Source organism: Engystomops pustulosus, unplaced genomic scaffold (genome assembly GCF_040894005.1).
Source record: "Engystomops pustulosus unplaced genomic scaffold, aEngPut4.maternal MAT_SCAFFOLD_297, whole genome shotgun sequence".
NCBI classification, from domain to species: Eukaryota; Metazoa; Chordata; class Amphibia; order Anura; family Leptodactylidae; genus Engystomops; species Engystomops pustulosus.
In genome coordinates this window covers 12100-28561 of record NW_027285176.1, presented here as the reverse complement: position 1 = coordinate 28561, position 16462 = coordinate 12100, and the positions used below count along the sequence as shown (strand labels likewise).

Genomic DNA, 16462 nt, shown 5'->3' with positions numbered 1-16462 from the left:
ATCTGGCAGGGGAGGTGTAGGGATAGGTGTAGGGATGGCCAGGGGCTGCTATCTGGCAGGGGAGGTGTAGGGATAGGTGTAGGGATGGCCAGGGGCTGCTATCTGGCAGGGGAGGTGTAGGGATAGGTGTAGGGATGGCCAGGGGCTGCTATCTGGCAGGGGAGGTGTAGGGATAGGTGTAGGGATGGCCAGGGGCTGCTATCTGGCAGGGGAGGTGTAGGGATAGGTGTAGGGATGGCCAGGGGCTGCTATCTGGCAGGGGAGGTGTAGGGATAGGTGTAGGGATGGCCAGGGGCTGCTATCTGGCAGGGGAGGTGTAGAGATAGGTGTAGGGATGGCCAGGGGCTGCTATCTGGCAGGGGAGGTGTAGGGATGGGTATAGGGATGGCCAGGGGCTGCTATCTGGCAGGGGAGGTGTAGGGATAGGTGTAGGGATGGCCAGGGGCTGCTATCTGGCAGGGGAGGTGTAGGGATGGCCAGGGGCTGCTATCTGGCAGGGGAGGTGTAGGGATGGGTATAGGGATGGCCAGGGGCTGCTATCTGGCAGGGGAGGTGTAGGGATGGGTGTAGGGATGGCCAGGGGCTGCTATCTGGCAGGGGAGGTGTAGGGATAGGTGTAGGGATGGCCAGGGGCTGCTATCTGGCAGGGGAGGTGTAGGGATGGGTATAGGGATGGCCAGGGGCTGCTATCTGGCAGGGGAGGTGTAGGGATAGGTGTAGGGATGGCCAGGGGCTGCTATCTGGCAGGGGAGGTGTAGGGATGGGTATAGGGATAGGTGTAGGGATGGGTGTAGGGATGGCCAGGGGCTGCTATCTGGCAGGGGAGGTGTAGGGATGGGTATAGGGATGGCCAGGGGCTGCTATCTGGCAGGGGAGGTGTAGGGATGGCCAGGGGCTGCTATCTGGCAGGGGAGGTGTAGGGATGGGTGTAGGGATGGCCAGGGGCTGCTATCTGGCAGGGGAGGTGTAGGGATAGGTGTAGGGATGGCCAGGGGCTGCTATCTGGCAGGGGAGGTGTAGGGATAGGTGTAGGGATGGCCAGGGGCTGCTATCTGGCAGGGGAGGTGTAGGGATAGGTGTAGGGATGGCCAGGGGCTGCTATCTGGCAGGGGAGGTGTAGGGATAGGTGTAGGGATGGCCAGGGGCTGCTATCTGGCAGGGGAGGTGTAGGGATAGGTGTAGGGATGGCCAGGGGCTGCTATCTGGCAGGGGAGGTGTAGGGATAGGTGTAGGGATGGCCAGGGGCTGCTATCTGGCAGGGGAGGTGTAGGGATAGGTGTAGGGATGGCCAGGGGCTGCTATCTGGCAGGGGAGGTGTAGGGATAGGTGTAGGGATGGCCAGGGGCTGCTATCTGGCAGGGGAGGTGTAGGGATAGGTGTAGGGATGGCCAGGGGCTGCTATCTGGCAGGGGAGGTGTAGGGATGGGTATAGGGATGGCCAGGGGCTGCTATCTGGCAGGGGAGGTGTAGGGATAGGTGTAGGGATGGCCAGGGGCTGCTATCTGGCAGGGGAGGTGTAGGGATAGGTGTAGGGATGGCCAGGGGCTGCTATCTGGCAGGGGAGGTGTAGGGATGGGTGTAGGGATGGCCAGGGGCTGCTATGTGGCAGGGGAGGTGTAGGGATGGGTGTAGGGATAGGGATGGCCAGGGGCTGCTATCTGGCAGGGGAGGTGTAGGGATGGCCAGGTCTTTGTGGCTTAGGTGTTACATATAACCCCAATATTTGTATCTAGTGAGATCTGGATGCCCTCAGAATGTCAGGGGTTAATCAGGGTGCAGAGGTGGCAGGCGGCAGGGTCTTTATAACCGCAGGAGGATGGGTAGTGGCTTTTTCCAGACACTAGATGTCACTAGTGAGCGATGGTTCTTCTTAGGTTGTTACAATATTACGTTACAGCGTCTCCCGTGTGCGGGCGGGCGGCGTCTCACGCCTCTCACAGTCACACAACATTCTGCCACTAAGCTACAACTAATGGTTTCACATTCATCATTTGAGTCTTAAAGGGCACCTACCACCACAAATCTACCTATAAAGGTAGATCGGGTGGTAGGTGAATCAATGGGACGTGAGGATAGTCCTTTTAAGGGCTAATCCTCACGTCCCCGCACTGTTTTATAAACTTTTATTACCCTAATATGTTAATTTCCTTATGCGGCTACTGGGGCGTGGAGTAGCCGCATCTGAGGTTACACGAGGCGGCTACTCCACGCCCCGGTAGCCACATTACCCCTCCTACTCACCATGTTCGGCGCGCAGCTGCTCGTAGCTGCGCGCCCTCGTCCGCCGATCCTGCCGTCTGCGCATGCGCAGAACAGCAGGCCCGCGCCTGCGCGGTCACTGCTCTGAGGCCGGGGCTGCGCAGGCGCGGGCCTGCTGTTCTGCACATGGTGAGTAGGAGGGGTAATGTGGCTACCGGGGCGTGGAGTAGCCACCTCGTGTAACCTCAGATGCGGCTACTCCACGCCCCAGTAGCCGCATAAGGAAATTAACATATTAGGGTAATAAAAGTTTATAAAACAGTGCGGGGACGTGAGGATTAGCCCTTAAAAGGGCTATCCTCACGTCCCATTGATTCACCTACCACCCGATCTACCTTTATAGGTAGATTTGTGGTGGTAGGTGCCCTTTAAGTCTGCTAAATAAAACCAATACAACACTAAAGCCCCCCCCCCCCCCCGACAGACGGCCCGCGCCCCCGCCCCATCAATTCCCCCTGCGGCGGCGGGCCCTCGGGGACCAGTCACACCCCTGCGGCGGCGGGCCCTCGGGGACCAGTCACACCCCTGCGGCGGCGGGCCCTCGGGGACCAGTCACACCCCTGCGGCGGCGGGCCCTCGGGGACCAGTCACACCCCTGCACCGGGCCCTCGGGGACCAGTCACAACCCTGCGGCGGCGGGCCCTCGGGGACCAGTCACAACCCTGCGGCGGCGGGCCCTCGGGGACCAGTCACAACCCTGCGGCGGCGGGCCCTCGGGGACCAGTCACAACCCTGCGGCGGCGGGCCCTCGGGGACCAGTCACACCCCTGCGGCGGCGGGCCCTCGGGGACCAGTCACACTCCTGCACCGGGCCCTCGGGGACCAGTCACACTCCTGCACCGGGCCCTCGGGGACCAGTCACACCCCTGCGGCGGCGGGCCCTCGGGGACCAGTCACACCCCTGCGGCGGCGGGCCCTCGGGGACCAGTCACACCCCTGCGGCGGCGGGCCCTCGGGGACCAGTCACACCCCTGCGGCGGCGGGCCCTCGGGGACCAGTCACACCCCTGCGGCGGCGGGCCCTCGGGGACCAGTCACACCCCTGCGGCGGCGGGCCCTCGGGGACCAGTCACACCCCTGCGGCGGCGGGCCCTCGGGGACCAGTCACACCCCTGCGGCGGCGGGCCCTCGGGGACCAGTCACACCCCTGCGGCGGCGGGCCCTCGGGGACCAGTCACACCCCTGCGGCGGCGGGCCCTCGGGGACCAGTCACACTCCTGCGGCGGCGGGCCCTCGGGGACCAGTCACACCCCTGCACCAGGCCCTCGGGGACCAGTCACAGTCCTGCGGCGGGCCCTCGGGGACCAGTCACAACCCTGCGGCGGCGGGCCCTCGGGGACCAGTCACACCCCTGCGGCGGCAGTCCCTCGGGACCAGTCACACCCCTGCACCAGGCCCTCGGGACCAGTCACACTCCTGCGGCGGCGGGCCCTCGGGGACCAGTCACACTCCTGCACCAGGCCCTCGGGGACCAGTCACACTCCTGCACCAGGCCCTCGGGGACCAGTCACACCCCTGCGGCGGCGGGCCCTCGGGGACCAGTCACACCCCTGCACCAGGCCCTCGGGGACCAGTCACACCCCTGCACCAGGTCAATACAGGTTTTGGTTTTTAATAATTAAATAAAACATAAAATAGATTTTCCCTTCTAAAACTCTTAGCTGGGAGTGCAGCGCCCCCTGGTGTGCAGCAGAGGGAAGGCACGGAGAGGCTGCTCCTATGTACATGTGTGGGGCCCCGGGGCCCAGTGTCACCTCCTCTTCTCCTTCACATTGTAAGACAGAACCAGAGGCGCCGCCTGCAAGACACAAAGCGGGAGAGTGAGGGGCGGAGCAAAGCAGAGGAGGAGGGGCTGCAAGACAAAGCAGGAAGGTGAGGGGCAGAGCAAAGCAGAAGAGGAGGGGCTGCAAAACAAAGCAGGAAGGTGAGGGGCGGAGCAAAGCAGAGGAGGAGGGGCTGCAAAACAAAGCAGGAAGGTGAGGGGCAGGGCAGAGCCAAGGGGTGGGGCCTGCAAGACAAAGCAGGAAGGTGAGGGGCAGGGCAGAGCCAAGGGGTGGGGCCTGCAAGACAAAGCAGGAAGGTGAGGGGTGGAGCAAAGCAGAGGAGGAGGGGCTGCAAAACAAAGCAGGAAGGTGAGGGGCAGGGCAGAGCCAAGAGGTGGGGCCTGCAAGACAAAGCAGGAAGGTGAGGGGCGGAGCAAAGCAGAGGAGGAGGGGCTGCAAAACAAAGCAGGAAGGTGAGGGGCAGGGCCGAGGGGGCGTGGCCTGTAGAACACAAAGCAGGAAAGTGAGGGGCGTGGCAGAGCCGAGGGTGACAATAGGGCGGGCACTTACCTTTCCGTACCAGTGCGTCAGCCACAGCTGTTTCATGGTCATGTGATCTGGGAGGGTCTTGTTGTCAACCATAAGATGAACCTGAGGATATGAAGGGGAGGGGTCAGTGCCTGTGGTCTGTCTAGGCTGGTGGTAGAACACGCCCTCTCGTTACCTGAGGAGGCGGAGCACCCAGGCGGTGGGCGAGGACTCTGCGCAGGTGTCGGATCTCTGAGCGCACAGAGCAGCGGATGTACTTCTGCTGTAGAGACAGGTCACATGATCAGGGGGTGTGGCTAAGGAGAGGAAACACGGATCGGGAGATGGAGATGAAACTTACCTGCAGGATGAACTTCTTCTTATCCTTACCAGACCTGCAATGAGACAACGGGTTAGACCACCGACTAAGCCCCTCCCACCCAGGGGCGTGGCATGCAGAGGCCCCTCCCCCAGTATTAGGACCTTACCCGCTCTTCTCCAGGCACAGACTGACGTGTTCATCGTTCCTGTAATAGTGAGACGTGCTCTGAGACACGGCCAGCGAGAGGGAGAGCCGCGAGACATCCACCACCGGATCTAGAGGGGAGGAGCACACGCGTCACACGGGAGACCTACAGAGGGCGGGGCCTGCAGGCAGGGAGCCTGCGGGAGGAGGGGGGTGTAATGACAGGAGGTCACTCACCCTCCACTGCGCTGCTCTGCAGGACACGCTCCAGCCCACGTGACTGATAAAATTCCCGGATCCGATTATCTTCATCTGAGAGAAAGCAAAACAGACATTTCACTGTGGGTGGGGTGTCAGTCCTGGAGGCGGGGGACAGAGCTGTGGGTGGGGTCAGTCCTGGAGGCGGGGTCACAGAGCTGTGGGTGGGGTGTCAGTCCTGGAGGCAGGGTCACAGAGCTGTGGGTGGGGTCAGTGCTGGAGGCGGGGTCACAGAGCTGTGGGTGGGGTCAGTCCTGGAGGCAGGGTCACAGAGCTGTGGGTGGGGTCAGTCCTGGAGGCGGGGGACAGAGCTGTGGGTGGGGTCAGTCCTGGAGGCGGGGTCACAGAGCTGTGGGTGGGGTCAGTCCTGGAGGCGGGGTCACAGAGCTGTGGGTGGGGTGTCAGTCCTGGAGGCGGGGTCACAGAGCTGTGGGTGGGGTCAGTCCTGGAGGCGGGGTCACAGAGCTGTGGGTGGGGTCAGTCCTGGAGGCGGGGTCACAGAGCTGTGGGTGGGGGCGGGGTCACTCACTGTCCTGGAGGCGGGGGCACAGAGCTGTGGGTGGGGTGTCAGTCCTGGAGGCAGGGGCATAGAGCTGTGGGTGGGGTCAGTCCTGGAGGCGGGGGCACAGAGCTGTAGTTGGGGTGAGTCCTGGAGGCGGGGGCACAGAGCTGTGGGTGGGGTGTCAGTCCTGGAGGCAGAGGCACAGAGCTGTGGGTGGGGTGTCAGTCCTGGAGGCAGAGGCACAGAGCTGTGGGAGGGGTGTCAGTCCTGGAGGCGGGGGGCACAGAGCTGTGGTTGGGGTCAGTCCTGGAGGCGGGGGCACAGAGCTGTGGTTGGGGTCAGTCCTGGAGGCGGGGGCACAGAGCTGTGGTCGGGGTCAGTCCTGGAGGCGGGGGGCACAGAGCTGTAGGTGGGGGCGGGGTTACTCACTGTCCTGGAGGCGGGGGCACAGAGCTGTGGTTGGGGTCAGTCCTGGAGGCGGGGGGCACAGAGCTGTGGTTGGTGTCAGTCCTGGAGGCGGGGGCACAGAGCTGTGGGTCGGGTCAGTCCTGGAGGCGGGGGGCACAGAGCTGTAGGTGGGGGCGGGGTTACTCACTGTCCTGGAGGCGGGGGCACAGAGCTGTGGTTGGGGTCAGTCCTGGAGGCGGGGGCACAGAGCTGTGGGTGGGGTGTCAGTCCTGGAGGCGGGGGCACAGAGCTGTAGGTGGGGGCGGGGTTACTCACTGTCCTGGAGGCGGGGGCACAGAGCTGTGGTTGGGGTCAGTCCTGGAGGCGGGGGCACAGAGCTGTGGGTGGGGTGTCAGTCCTGGAGGCGGGGGCACAGAGCTGTGGGTGGGGGCGGGGTCACTCACTGTCCTGGAGGCGGGGGCACAGAGCTGTGGGTCGGGTCAGTCCTGGAGGCGGGGGCACAGAGCTGTGGTTGGGGTCAGTCCTGGAGGCGGGGGCACAGAGCTGTGGGTGGGGTGTCAGTCCTGGAGGCGGGGGCACAGAGCTGTAGGTGGGGGCGGGGTTACTCACTGTCCTGGAGGCGGGAGCACAGAGCTGTGGGTGGGGTCAGTCCTGGAGGCGGGGGGCACAGAGCTGTGGGTGGGGTCAGTCCTGGAGGCGGGAGCACAGAGCTGTGGTTGGGGTGTCAGTCCTGGAGGCGGGGGCACAGAGCTGTGGGTGGGGTCAGTCCTAGAGGCGGGAGCACAGAGCTGTGGTTGGGGTCAGTCCTGGAGGCGGGGGCACAGAGCTGTAGGCGGGGGCGGGGTTACTCACTGTCCTGGAGGCGGGGCACCAGCTTGTAGACGATGTCCTGCATGACGCGGTCCAGCTTGAGGTTGAGCAGGGGTTGGGTCTCGTGGATCTTGATGTTGCACAGAGGACAATACTTACTGGTCTGCAGATACTTCACGATGCAGCTCTTACAGACTGCAGGAGAGACAAGGCGGAGTCACCACAAGCCACGCCCACACATGACTGAAGGGAGGGGCGGTACTTACAGGTGTGGAGACACTCGGTGATGGTGGTGGCGTCTATGAAGTATCCAGCGCAGAGATAACACACAATGTGCTCATTCAGCTCCTTTATCTTCACCTTCACCACCTCCTGGGGGGAGGAGCGAAAGAGCTCAGCGCACGGGGGGGAGGGGAGGAGCACAGGCGCTCAGCGCACGGGGGGGAGGGGAGGAGCACAGGCGCTCAGCGCACGGGGGGGAGGGGAGGAGCACAGGCGCTCAGCGCACGGGGGGGAGGGGAGGAGCACAGGCGCTCAGCGCACGGGGGGAGGGGAGGAGCACAGGCGCTCAGCGCACGGGGGGAGGGGAGGAGCACAGGCGCTCAGCGCACGGGGGAGGGGAGGAGCACAGGCGCTCAGCGCACGGGGGAGGGGAGGAGCACAGGCGCTCAGCGCACGGGGGAGGGGAGGAGCACAGGCGCTCAGCGCACGGGGGAGGGGAGGAGCACAGGAGCTCAGCGCACGGGGGAGGGGAGGAGCACAGGAGCTCAGCGCACGGGGGAGGGGAGGAGCACAGGAGCTCAGCGCACGGGGGAGGGGAGGAGCACAGGAGCTCAGCGCACGGGGGAGGGGAGGAGCACAGGAGCTCAGCGCACGGGGGAGGGGAGGAGCACAGGAGCTCAGCGCACGGGGGAGGGGAGGAGCACAGGAGCTCAGCGCACGGGGGAGGGGAGGAGCACAGGCGCTCAGCGCACGGGGGAGGGGAGGAGCACAGGCGCTCAGCGCACGGGGGAGGGGAGGAGCACAGGCGCTCAGCGCACGGGGGAGGGGAGGAGCACAGGCGCTCAGCGCACGGGGGAGGGGAGGAGCACAGGCGCTCAGCGCACGGGGGGAGGGGAGGAGCACAGGCGCTCAGCGCACGGGGGGGAGGGGAGGAGCACAGGCGCTCAGCGCACGGGGGAGGGGAGGAGCACAGGCGCTCAGCGCACGGGGGGAGGGGAGGAGCACAGGCGCTCAGCGCACGGGGGGGAGGGGAGGAGCACAGGCGCTCAGCGCACGGGGGGGGGGGAGGAGCACAGGCGCTCAGCGCACGGGGGGAGGGGAGGAGCACAGGCGCTCAGCGCACGGGGGAGGGGAGGAGCACAGGAGCTCAGCGCACGGGGGAGGGGAGGAGCACAGGAGCTCAGCGCACGGGGGAGGGGAGGAGCACAGGAGCTCAGCGCACGGGGGAGGGGAGGAGCACAGGAGCTCAGCGCACGGGGGAGGGGAGGAGCACAGGAGCTCAGCGCACGGGGGAGGGGAGGAGCACAGGAGCTCAGCGCACGGGGGAGGGGAGGAGCACAGGAGCTCAGCGCACGGGGGAGGGGAGGAGCACAGGAGCTCAGCGCACGGGGGAGGGGAGGAGCACAGGAGCTCAGCGCACGGGGGAGGGGAGGAGCACAGGAGCTCAGCGCACGGGGGAGGGGAGGAGCACAGGAGCTCAGCGCACGGGGGAGGGGAGGAGCACAGGAGCTCAGCGCACGGGGGAGGGGAGGAGCACAGGAGCTCAGCGCACGGGGGGAGGGGAGGAGCACAGGAGCTCAGCGCACGGGGGGGAGGGGAGGAGCACAGGAGCTCAGCGCACGGGGGGGAGGGGAGGAGCACAGGAGCTCAGCGCACGGGGGGAGGGGAGGAGCACAGGAGCTCAGCGCACGGGGGGGAGGGGAGGAGCACAGGAGCTCAGCGCACGGGGGGGAGGGGAGGAGCACAGGAGCTCAGCGCACGGGGGGAGGGGAGGAGCACAGGAGCTCAGCGCACGGGGGGGAGGGGAGGAGCACAGGAGCTCAGCGCACGGGGGGGAGGGGAGGAGCACAGGAGCTCAGCGCACGGGGGGGAGGGGAGGAGCACAGGAGCTCAGCGCACGGGGGGGAGGGGAGGAGCACAGGAGCTCAGCGCACGGGGGGGAGGGGAGGAGCACAGGAGCTCAGCGCACGGGGGGGAGGGGAGGAGCACAGGAGCTCAGCGCACGGGGGGGAGGGGAGGAGCACAGGAGCTCAGCGCACAAGGGGGGAGGGGAGGAGCACAGGAGCTCAGCGCACGGGGGGAGGGGAGGAGCACAGGAGCTCAGCGCACAGGGGAGGGGAGGAGCACAGGAGCTCAGCGCACAGGGGGAGGGGAGGAGCACAGGAGCTCAGCGCACGGGGGGGAGGGGAGGAGCACAGGAGCTCAGCGCACGGGGGGGAGGGGAGGAGCACAGGAGCTCAGCGCACGGGGGGGAGGGGAGGAGCACAGGAGCTCAGCGCACGGGGGGAGGGGAGGAGCACAGGAGCTCAGCGCACGGGGGGGAGGGGAGGAGCACAGGAGCTCAGCGCACGGGGGGGAGGGGAGGAGCACAGGAGCTCAGCGCACGGGGGGGAGGGGAGGAGCACAGGAGCTCAGCGCACGGGGGGAGGGGAGGAGCACAGGAGCTCAGCGCACGGGGGGGAGGGGAGGAGCACAGGAGCTCAGCGCACGGGGGGAGGGGAGGAGCACAGGCGCTCAGCGCACGGGGGGAGGGGAGGAGCACAGGCGCTCAGCGCACGGGGGGGAGGGGAGGAGCACAGGCGCTCAGCGCACGAGGGGGAGGGGAGGAGCACAGGCGCTCAGCGCACGGGGGGGAGGGGAGGAGCACAGGCGCTCAGCGCACGGGGGGGAGGGGAGGAGCACAGGCGCTCAGCGCACGGGGGGGAGGGGAGGAGCACAGGCGCTCAGCGCACGGGGGGGAGGGGAGGAGCACAGGCGCTCAGCGCACGGGGGGGAGGGGAGGAGCACAGGCGCTCAGCGCACGGGGGGAGGGGAGGAGCACAGGCGCTCAGCGCACGGGGGGAGGGGAGGAGCACAGGCGCTCAGCGCACGGGGGGAGGGGAGGAGCACAGGCGCTCAGCGCACGGGGGGGAGGGGAGGAGCACAGGCGCTCAGCGCACGGGGGGGAGGGGAGGAGCACAGGCGCTCAGCGCACGGGGGGGAGGGGAGGAGCACAGGCGCTCAGCGCACGGGGGGAGGGGAGGAGCACAGGAGCTCAGCGCACGGGGGAGGGGAGGAGCACAGGAGCTCAGCGCACGGGGGAGGGGAGGAGCACAGGAGCTCAGCGCACGGGGGAGGGGAGGAGCACAGGAGCTCAGCGCACGGGGGAGGGGAGGAGCACAGGAGCTCAGCGCACGGGGGAGGGGAGGAGCACAGGAGCTCAGCGCACGGGGGAGGGGAGGAGCACAGGAGCTCAGCGCACGGGGGAGGGGAGGAGCACAGGAGCTCAGCGCACGGGGGAGGGGAGGAGCACAGGAGCTCAGCGCACGGGGGAGGGGAGGAGCACAGGAGCTCAGCGCACGGGGGAGGGGAGGAGCACAGGAGCTCAGCGCACGGGGGAGGGGAGGAGCACAGGAGCTCAGCGCACGGGGGAGGGGAGGAGCACAGGAGCTCAGCGCACGGGGGAGGGGAGGAGCACAGGAGCTCAGCGCACGGGGGAGGGGAGGAGCACAGGAGCTCAGCGCACGGGGGAGGGGAGGAGCACAGGAGCTCAGCGCACGGGGGAGGGGAGGAGCACAGGAGCTCAGCGCACGGGGGAGGGGAGGAGCACAGGAGCTCAGCGCACGGGGGAGGGGAGGAGCACAGGAGCTCAGCGCACGGGGGAGGGGAGGAGCACAGGAGCTCAGCGCACGGGGGAGGGGAGGAGCACAGGAGCTCAGCGCGGGGGAGGGGAGGAGCACAGGAGCTCAGCGCACGGGGGAGGGGAGGAGCACAGGAGCTCAGCGCACGGGGGAGGGGAGGAGCACAGGAGCTCAGCGCACGGGGGAGGGGAGGAGCACAGGAGCTCAGCGCACGGGGGAGGGGAGGAGCACAGGAGCTCAGCGCACGGGGGAGGGGAGGAGCACAGGAGCTCAGCGCACGGGGGAGGGGAGGAGCACAGGAGCTCAGCGCACGGGGGAGGGGAGGAGCACAGGAGCTCAGCGCACGGGGGAGGGGAGGAGCACAGGAGCTCAGCGCACGGGGGAGGGGAGGAGCACAGGAGCTCAGCGCACGGGGGAGGGGAGGAGCACAGGAGCTCAGCGCACGGGGGAGGGGAGGAGCACAGGAGCTCAGCGCACGGGGGAGGGGAGGAGCACAGGAGCTCAGCGCACGGGGGAGGGGAGGAGCACAGGAGCTCAGCGCACGGGGGAGGGGAGGAGCACAGGAGCTCAGCGCACGGGGGAGGGGAGGAGCACAGGAGCTCAGCGCACGGGGGAGGGGAGGAGCACAGGAGCTCAGCGCACGGGGGAGGGGAGGAGCACAGGAGCTCAGCGCACGGGGGAGGGGAGGAGCACAGGAGCTCAGCGCACGGGGGAGGGGAGGAGCACAGGAGCTCAGCGCACGGGGGAGGGGAGGAGCACAGGAGCTCAGCGCACGGGGGAGGGGAGGAGCACAGGAGCTCAGCGCACGGGGGAGGGGAGGAGCACAGGAGCTCAGCGCACGGGGGAGGGGAGGAGCACAGGAGCTCAGCGCACGGGGGAGGGGAGGAGCACAGGAGCTCAGCGCACGGGGGAGGGGAGGAGCACAGGAGCTCAGCGCACGGGGGAGGGGAGGAGCACAGGAGCTCAGCGCACGGGGGAGGGGAGGAGCACAGGAGCTCAGCGCACGGGGGAGGGGAGGAGCACAGGAGCTCAGCGCACGGGGGAGGGGAGGAGCACAGGAGCTCAGCGCACGGGGGAGGGGAGGAGCACAGGAGCTCAGCGCACGGGGGAGGGGAGGAGCACAGGAGCTCAGCGCACGGGGGAGGGGAGGAGCACAGGAGCTCAGCGCACGGGGGAGGGGAGGAGCACAGGAGCTCAGCGCACGGGGGAGGGGAGGAGCACAGGAGCTCAGCGCACGGGGGAGGGGAGGAGCACAGGAGCTCAGCGCACGGGGGAGGGGAGGAGCACAGGAGCTCAGCGCACGGGGGAGGGGAGGAGCACAGGAGCTCAGCGCACGGGGGAGGGGAGGAGCACAGGAGCTCAGCGCACGGGGGAGGGGAGGAGCACAGGAGCTCAGCGCACGGGGGAGGGGAGGAGCACAGGAGCTCAGCGCACGGGGGAGGGGAGGAGCACAGGAGCTCAGCGCACGGGGGAGGGGAGGAGCACAGGAGCTCAGCGCACGGGGGAGGGGAGGAGCACAGGAGCTCAGCGCACGGGGGAGGGGAGGAGCACAGGAGCTCAGCGCACGGGGGAGGGGAGGAGCACAGGAGCTCAGCGCACGGGGGAGGGGAGGAGCACAGGAGCTCAGCGCACGGGGGAGGGGAGGAGCACAGGAGCTCAGCGCACGGGGGAGGGGAGGAGCACAGGAGCTCAGCGCACGGGGGAGGGGAGGAGCACAGGAGCTCAGCGCACGGGGGAGGGGAGGAGCACAGGAGCTCAGCGCACGGGGGAGGGGAGGAGCACAGGAGCTCAGCGCACGGGGGAGGGGAGGAGCACAGGAGCTCAGCGCACGGGGGAGGGGAGGAGCACAGGAGCTCAGCGCACGGGGGAGGGGAGGAGCACAGGAGCTCAGCGCACGGGGGAGGGGAGGAGCACAGGAGCTCAGCGCACGGGGGAGGGGAGGAGCACAGGAGCTCAGCGCACGGGGGAGGGGAGGAGCACAGGAGCTCAGCGCACGGGGGAGGGGAGGAGCACAGGAGCTCAGCGCACGGGGGAGGGGAGGAGCACAGGAGCTCAGCGCACGGGGGAGGGGAGGAGCACAGGAGCTCAGCGCACGGGGGAGGGGAGGAGCACAGGAGCTCAGCGCACGGGGGGGAGGAGCACAGGAGCTCAGCGCACGGGGGGGAGGAGCACAGGAGCTCAGCGCACGGGGGGGAGGAGCACAGGAGCTCAGCGCACGGGGGAGGGGAGGAGCACAGGAGCTCAGCGCACGGGGGGGAGGAGCACAGGAGCTCAGCGCCTGGGGGGAGGAGCACAGGAGCTCAGCGCACGGGGGGGAGGAGCACAGGAGCTCAGCGCACGGGGGGGAGGAGCACAGGAGCTCAGCGCACGGGGGGGAGGAGCACAGGCGGTCAGCGCACGGGGGGGAGGGGAGGAGCACAGGCGCTCAGCGCACGGGGGGGAGGGGAGGAGCACAGGCGCTCAGCGCACGGGGGAGGGGAGGAGCACAGGCGCTCAGCGCACGGGTGTGAGGGGAGGAGCCCAGGAGCTCAGCGCACGGGGGGGAGGGGAGGACCACAGGCGCTCAGCGCACGGGTGTGAGGGGAGGAGCACAGGAGCTCAGCGCACGGGGGGGAGGGGAGGAGCACAGGCGCTCAGCGCACGGGGGGGAGGGGAGGAGCACAGGCGCTCAGCGCACGGGGGAGGGGAGGAGCACAGGCGCTCAGCGCACGGGGGGGAGGGGAGGAGGAGCACAGGCGCTCAGCGCACGGGGGAGGGGAGGAGCACAGGCGCTCAGCGCACGGGGGGGAGGGGAGGAGCACAGGCGCTCAGCGCACGGGGGGGAGGGGAGGAGCACAGGCGCTCAGCGCACGGGGGGGAGGGGAGGAGCACAGGCGCTCAGCGCACGGGGGGGAGGGGAGGAGCACAGGCGCTCAGCGCACGGGGGGGAGGGGAGGAGCACAGGCGCTCAGCGCACGGGGGGGAGGGGAGGAGCACAGGCGCTCAGCGCACGGGGGGGAGGGGAGGAGCACAGGCGCTCAGCGCACGGGGGGGAGGGGAGGAGCACAGGCGCTCAGCGCACGGGGGGGAGGGGAGGAGCACAGGCGCTCAGCGCACGGGGGGGAGGGGAGGAGCACAGGCGCTCAGCGCACGGGGGGGAGGGGAGGAGCACAGGCGCTCAGCGCACGGGGGGGAGGGGAGGAGCACAGGCGCTCAGCGCACGGGGGGGAGGGGAGGAGCACAGGCGCTCAGCGCACGGGGGGGAGGGGAGGAGCACAGGCGCTCAGCGCACGGGGGGGAGGGGAGGAGCACAGGCGCTCAGCGCACGGGGGGGAGGGGAGGAGCACAGGCGCTCAGCGCACGGGGGGGAGGGGAGGAGCACAGGCGCTCAGCGCACGGGGGGGAGGAGCACAGGCGCTCAGCGCAAGGTGGCGGGGGGGGGGGTAGGAGCACAGGCGCTCAGCGCACGGGGGGGGGGAGGGGAGGAGCACAGGCGCTCAGCGCACGGGGGGGGGGAGGGGAGGAGCACAGGCGCTCAGCGCACGGGGGGGGGAGGGGAGGAGCACAGGCGCTCAGCGCACGGGGGGGGAGGGGAGGAGCACAGGCGCTCAGCGCACGGGGGGGGGGGGAGGGGAGGAGCACAGGCGCTCAGCGCACGGGGGGGGGGAGGGGAGGAGCACAGGCGCTCAGCGCACGGGGGGGGGGAGGGGAGGAGCACAGGCGCTCAGCGCACGGGGGGGGGGAGGGGAGGAGCACAGGCGCTCAGCGCACGGGGGGGGGGGGGGGAGGGGAGGAGCACAGGCGCTCAGCGCACGGGGGGGAGGGGAGGAGCACAGGCGCTCAGCGCACGGGGGAGGGGGGGGAACACTAGGGGGGACCGGGGCTCCGGGTGTCAAGGGGGGGGGACACTAGGGGGGGCCGGGGCTCCGGGCGTCAGGGGGGGGACACTAGGGGGGGCCGGTGCTTCGTGTGTCGGGGGGGGGGACACTAGGGGGGGGTCGGGGCTCCGGGCGTCAGGGGGGGGACACTAGGGGGGGCCGGTGCTTCGTGTGTCAGGGGGGGGGACACTAGGGGGGGTCGGGGCTCCGGGTGTCAGGGGGGGGGACACTAGGGGGGGTCGGGGCTCCGGGTGTCAGGGGGGGACACTAGGGGGGGTCGGGGCTCCGGGCGTCAGGGGGGGGGTTGACACTAGGGGGGGCCGGGGCTCCGGGCGTCAGGAGGGGGGTTGACACTAGGGGGGGCCGGGGCTCCGGGCGTCAGGGGGGGGGGTTGACACTAGGGGGGGAGGGGGGCTCCGGGTGTCAGGGTGGGGACACTAGGGGGGGCCGGTGCTTCGTGTGTCAGGGGGGGGGACACTAGGGGGGGTCGGGGCTCCGGGTGTCAGGGGGGGGGACACTAGGGGGGGTCGGGGCTCCGGGTGTCAGGGGGGGACACTAGGGGGGGTCGGGGCTCCGGGCGTCAGGGGGGGGGTTGACACTAGGGGGGGCCGGGGCTCCGGGCGTCAGGAGGGGGGTTGACACTAGGGGGGGCCGGGGCTCCGGGCGTCAGGGGGGGGGTTGACACTAGGGGGGGAGGGGGGCTCCGGGTGTCAGGGGGGGACACTAGGGGGGGCCGGGGCACCGGGTGTCAGGGGGGGGACACTAGGGGGGGCCGGGGCTCCGGGTGTCAGGGGGGGGACACTAGGGGGGGCCGGGGCACCGGGTGTCAGGGGGGGGACACTAGGGGGGGCCGGGGCTCCGGGTGTCAGGGGGGGACACTAGGGGGGGCCGGGGCTCCGTGTGTCATGAGGGGGACACTAGGGGGGGCCGGGGCTCCGTGTGTCATGCGGGGGACACTAGGGGGGGCCGGGGCTCCGGATGTCAGGGGGGGACACTAGGGGGGGCCGGGGCTCCGTGTGTCATGAGGGGGACACTAGGGGGGGCCGGGGCTCCGTGTGTCATGCGGGGGACACTAGGGGGGGGCGGTCTCACCTCGTTCCGCAGCGGGTCCATCTTGTACACGGACTGCAGTTGGTTGCGGAGCCGCATCGCGATCACCATCGCTCCCTGTGTAGCAGCCATCTTCCCGACCGTTACGTCACTTCCGGTGCTGCCGCGGCGTTGCCGGTTGCTATGCAAAAGGTCACATGATGTCAGACGCTGATCATGTGATCGCTGCCTGTGGGCGGGGCTCCCGCCACCTGCGGGTCAGTCCCGGAATTACAACCGAGCAGGAGGAGGAGCTACACCCGGACCCCATAGGAGCCAAGGGGAGGAGTCACCGCTTAATAAGGGAAAGAGCAGAATAACCCCAGCCCCCACCTACCTGCCCCCACCTACAGGACCTGCACCCACCTACCTACCTGCACCCACCTACCTGCCCCCAGGACCTGCCCCCACCTACCTGCCCCCACCTACCTGCACCCACCTACAGGACCTGCACCCACCTACCTACCTGCCCCCACCTACCTGCACCCACCTACAGGACCTGCCCCCACCTACCTACCTGCACCCACCTACAGGACCTGCACCCACCTACCTACCTGCACCCACCTACCTGCCCCCAGGACCTGCCCCCACCTACCTGCCCCCACCTACCTGCACCCACCTACAGGACCTGCACCCACCTACCTACCTGCCCCCACCTACCTGCACCCACCTACAGGACCT

The 16462-nt window shown here is 69.2% G+C and overlaps 1 protein-coding gene across 3 annotated transcripts; it reads right to left on the bottom strand.

The window, feature by feature from the left end:
* Positions 1 to 3854: 3854 nt before the first annotated feature.
* PCGF1 (polycomb group ring finger 1) lies at positions 3855 to 15966 on the bottom strand. 3 transcript variants are annotated; one of them, XM_072132252.1, is made up of 9 exons: positions 15785 to 15966; positions 7260 to 7362; positions 7036 to 7188; positions 5253 to 5327; positions 5038 to 5146; positions 4911 to 4944; positions 4746 to 4832; positions 4592 to 4672; positions 3855 to 4056 (listed from the first exon to the last, which is right to left on the bottom strand). In XM_072132252.1, the coding sequence occupies exons 1-9, from the start codon at positions 15872 to 15874 to the stop codon at positions 4009 to 4011; spliced, it is 780 nt and encodes a 259-aa protein (XP_071988353.1). In that variant the 5' UTR covers positions 15875 to 15966; the 3' UTR covers positions 3855 to 4008. The 3 variants fall into 3 exon arrangements, with proteins under 3 accessions (XP_071988353.1, XP_071988352.1, XP_071988351.1); XM_072132251.1 differs by having other exon boundaries at positions 4746 to 4829; positions 7260 to 7365; positions 15785 to 15964; XM_072132250.1 differs by having other exon boundaries at positions 7260 to 7365; positions 15785 to 15963.
* Between the last annotated feature and the right edge of the window lie 496 nt (positions 15967 to 16462).

Coding starts and splice junctions, on each gene's coding strand:
- PCGF1 (XM_072132250.1), bottom strand. CDS start 15,874: ATGGCTGCTACACAGGGAGCGATGGTGATCGCGATGCGGCTCCGCAAC. Junction 5,147..5,252: donor GCAGAGCAGCGCAGTGGAGG/GTGAGTGACCTC, acceptor CCTCCCCTCTAG/ATCCGGTGGTGGATGTCTCG. Junction 4,945..5,037: donor CTGTGCCTGGAGAAGAGCGG/GTAAGGTCCTAA, acceptor GTCTCATTGCAG/GTCTGGTAAGGATAAGAAGA.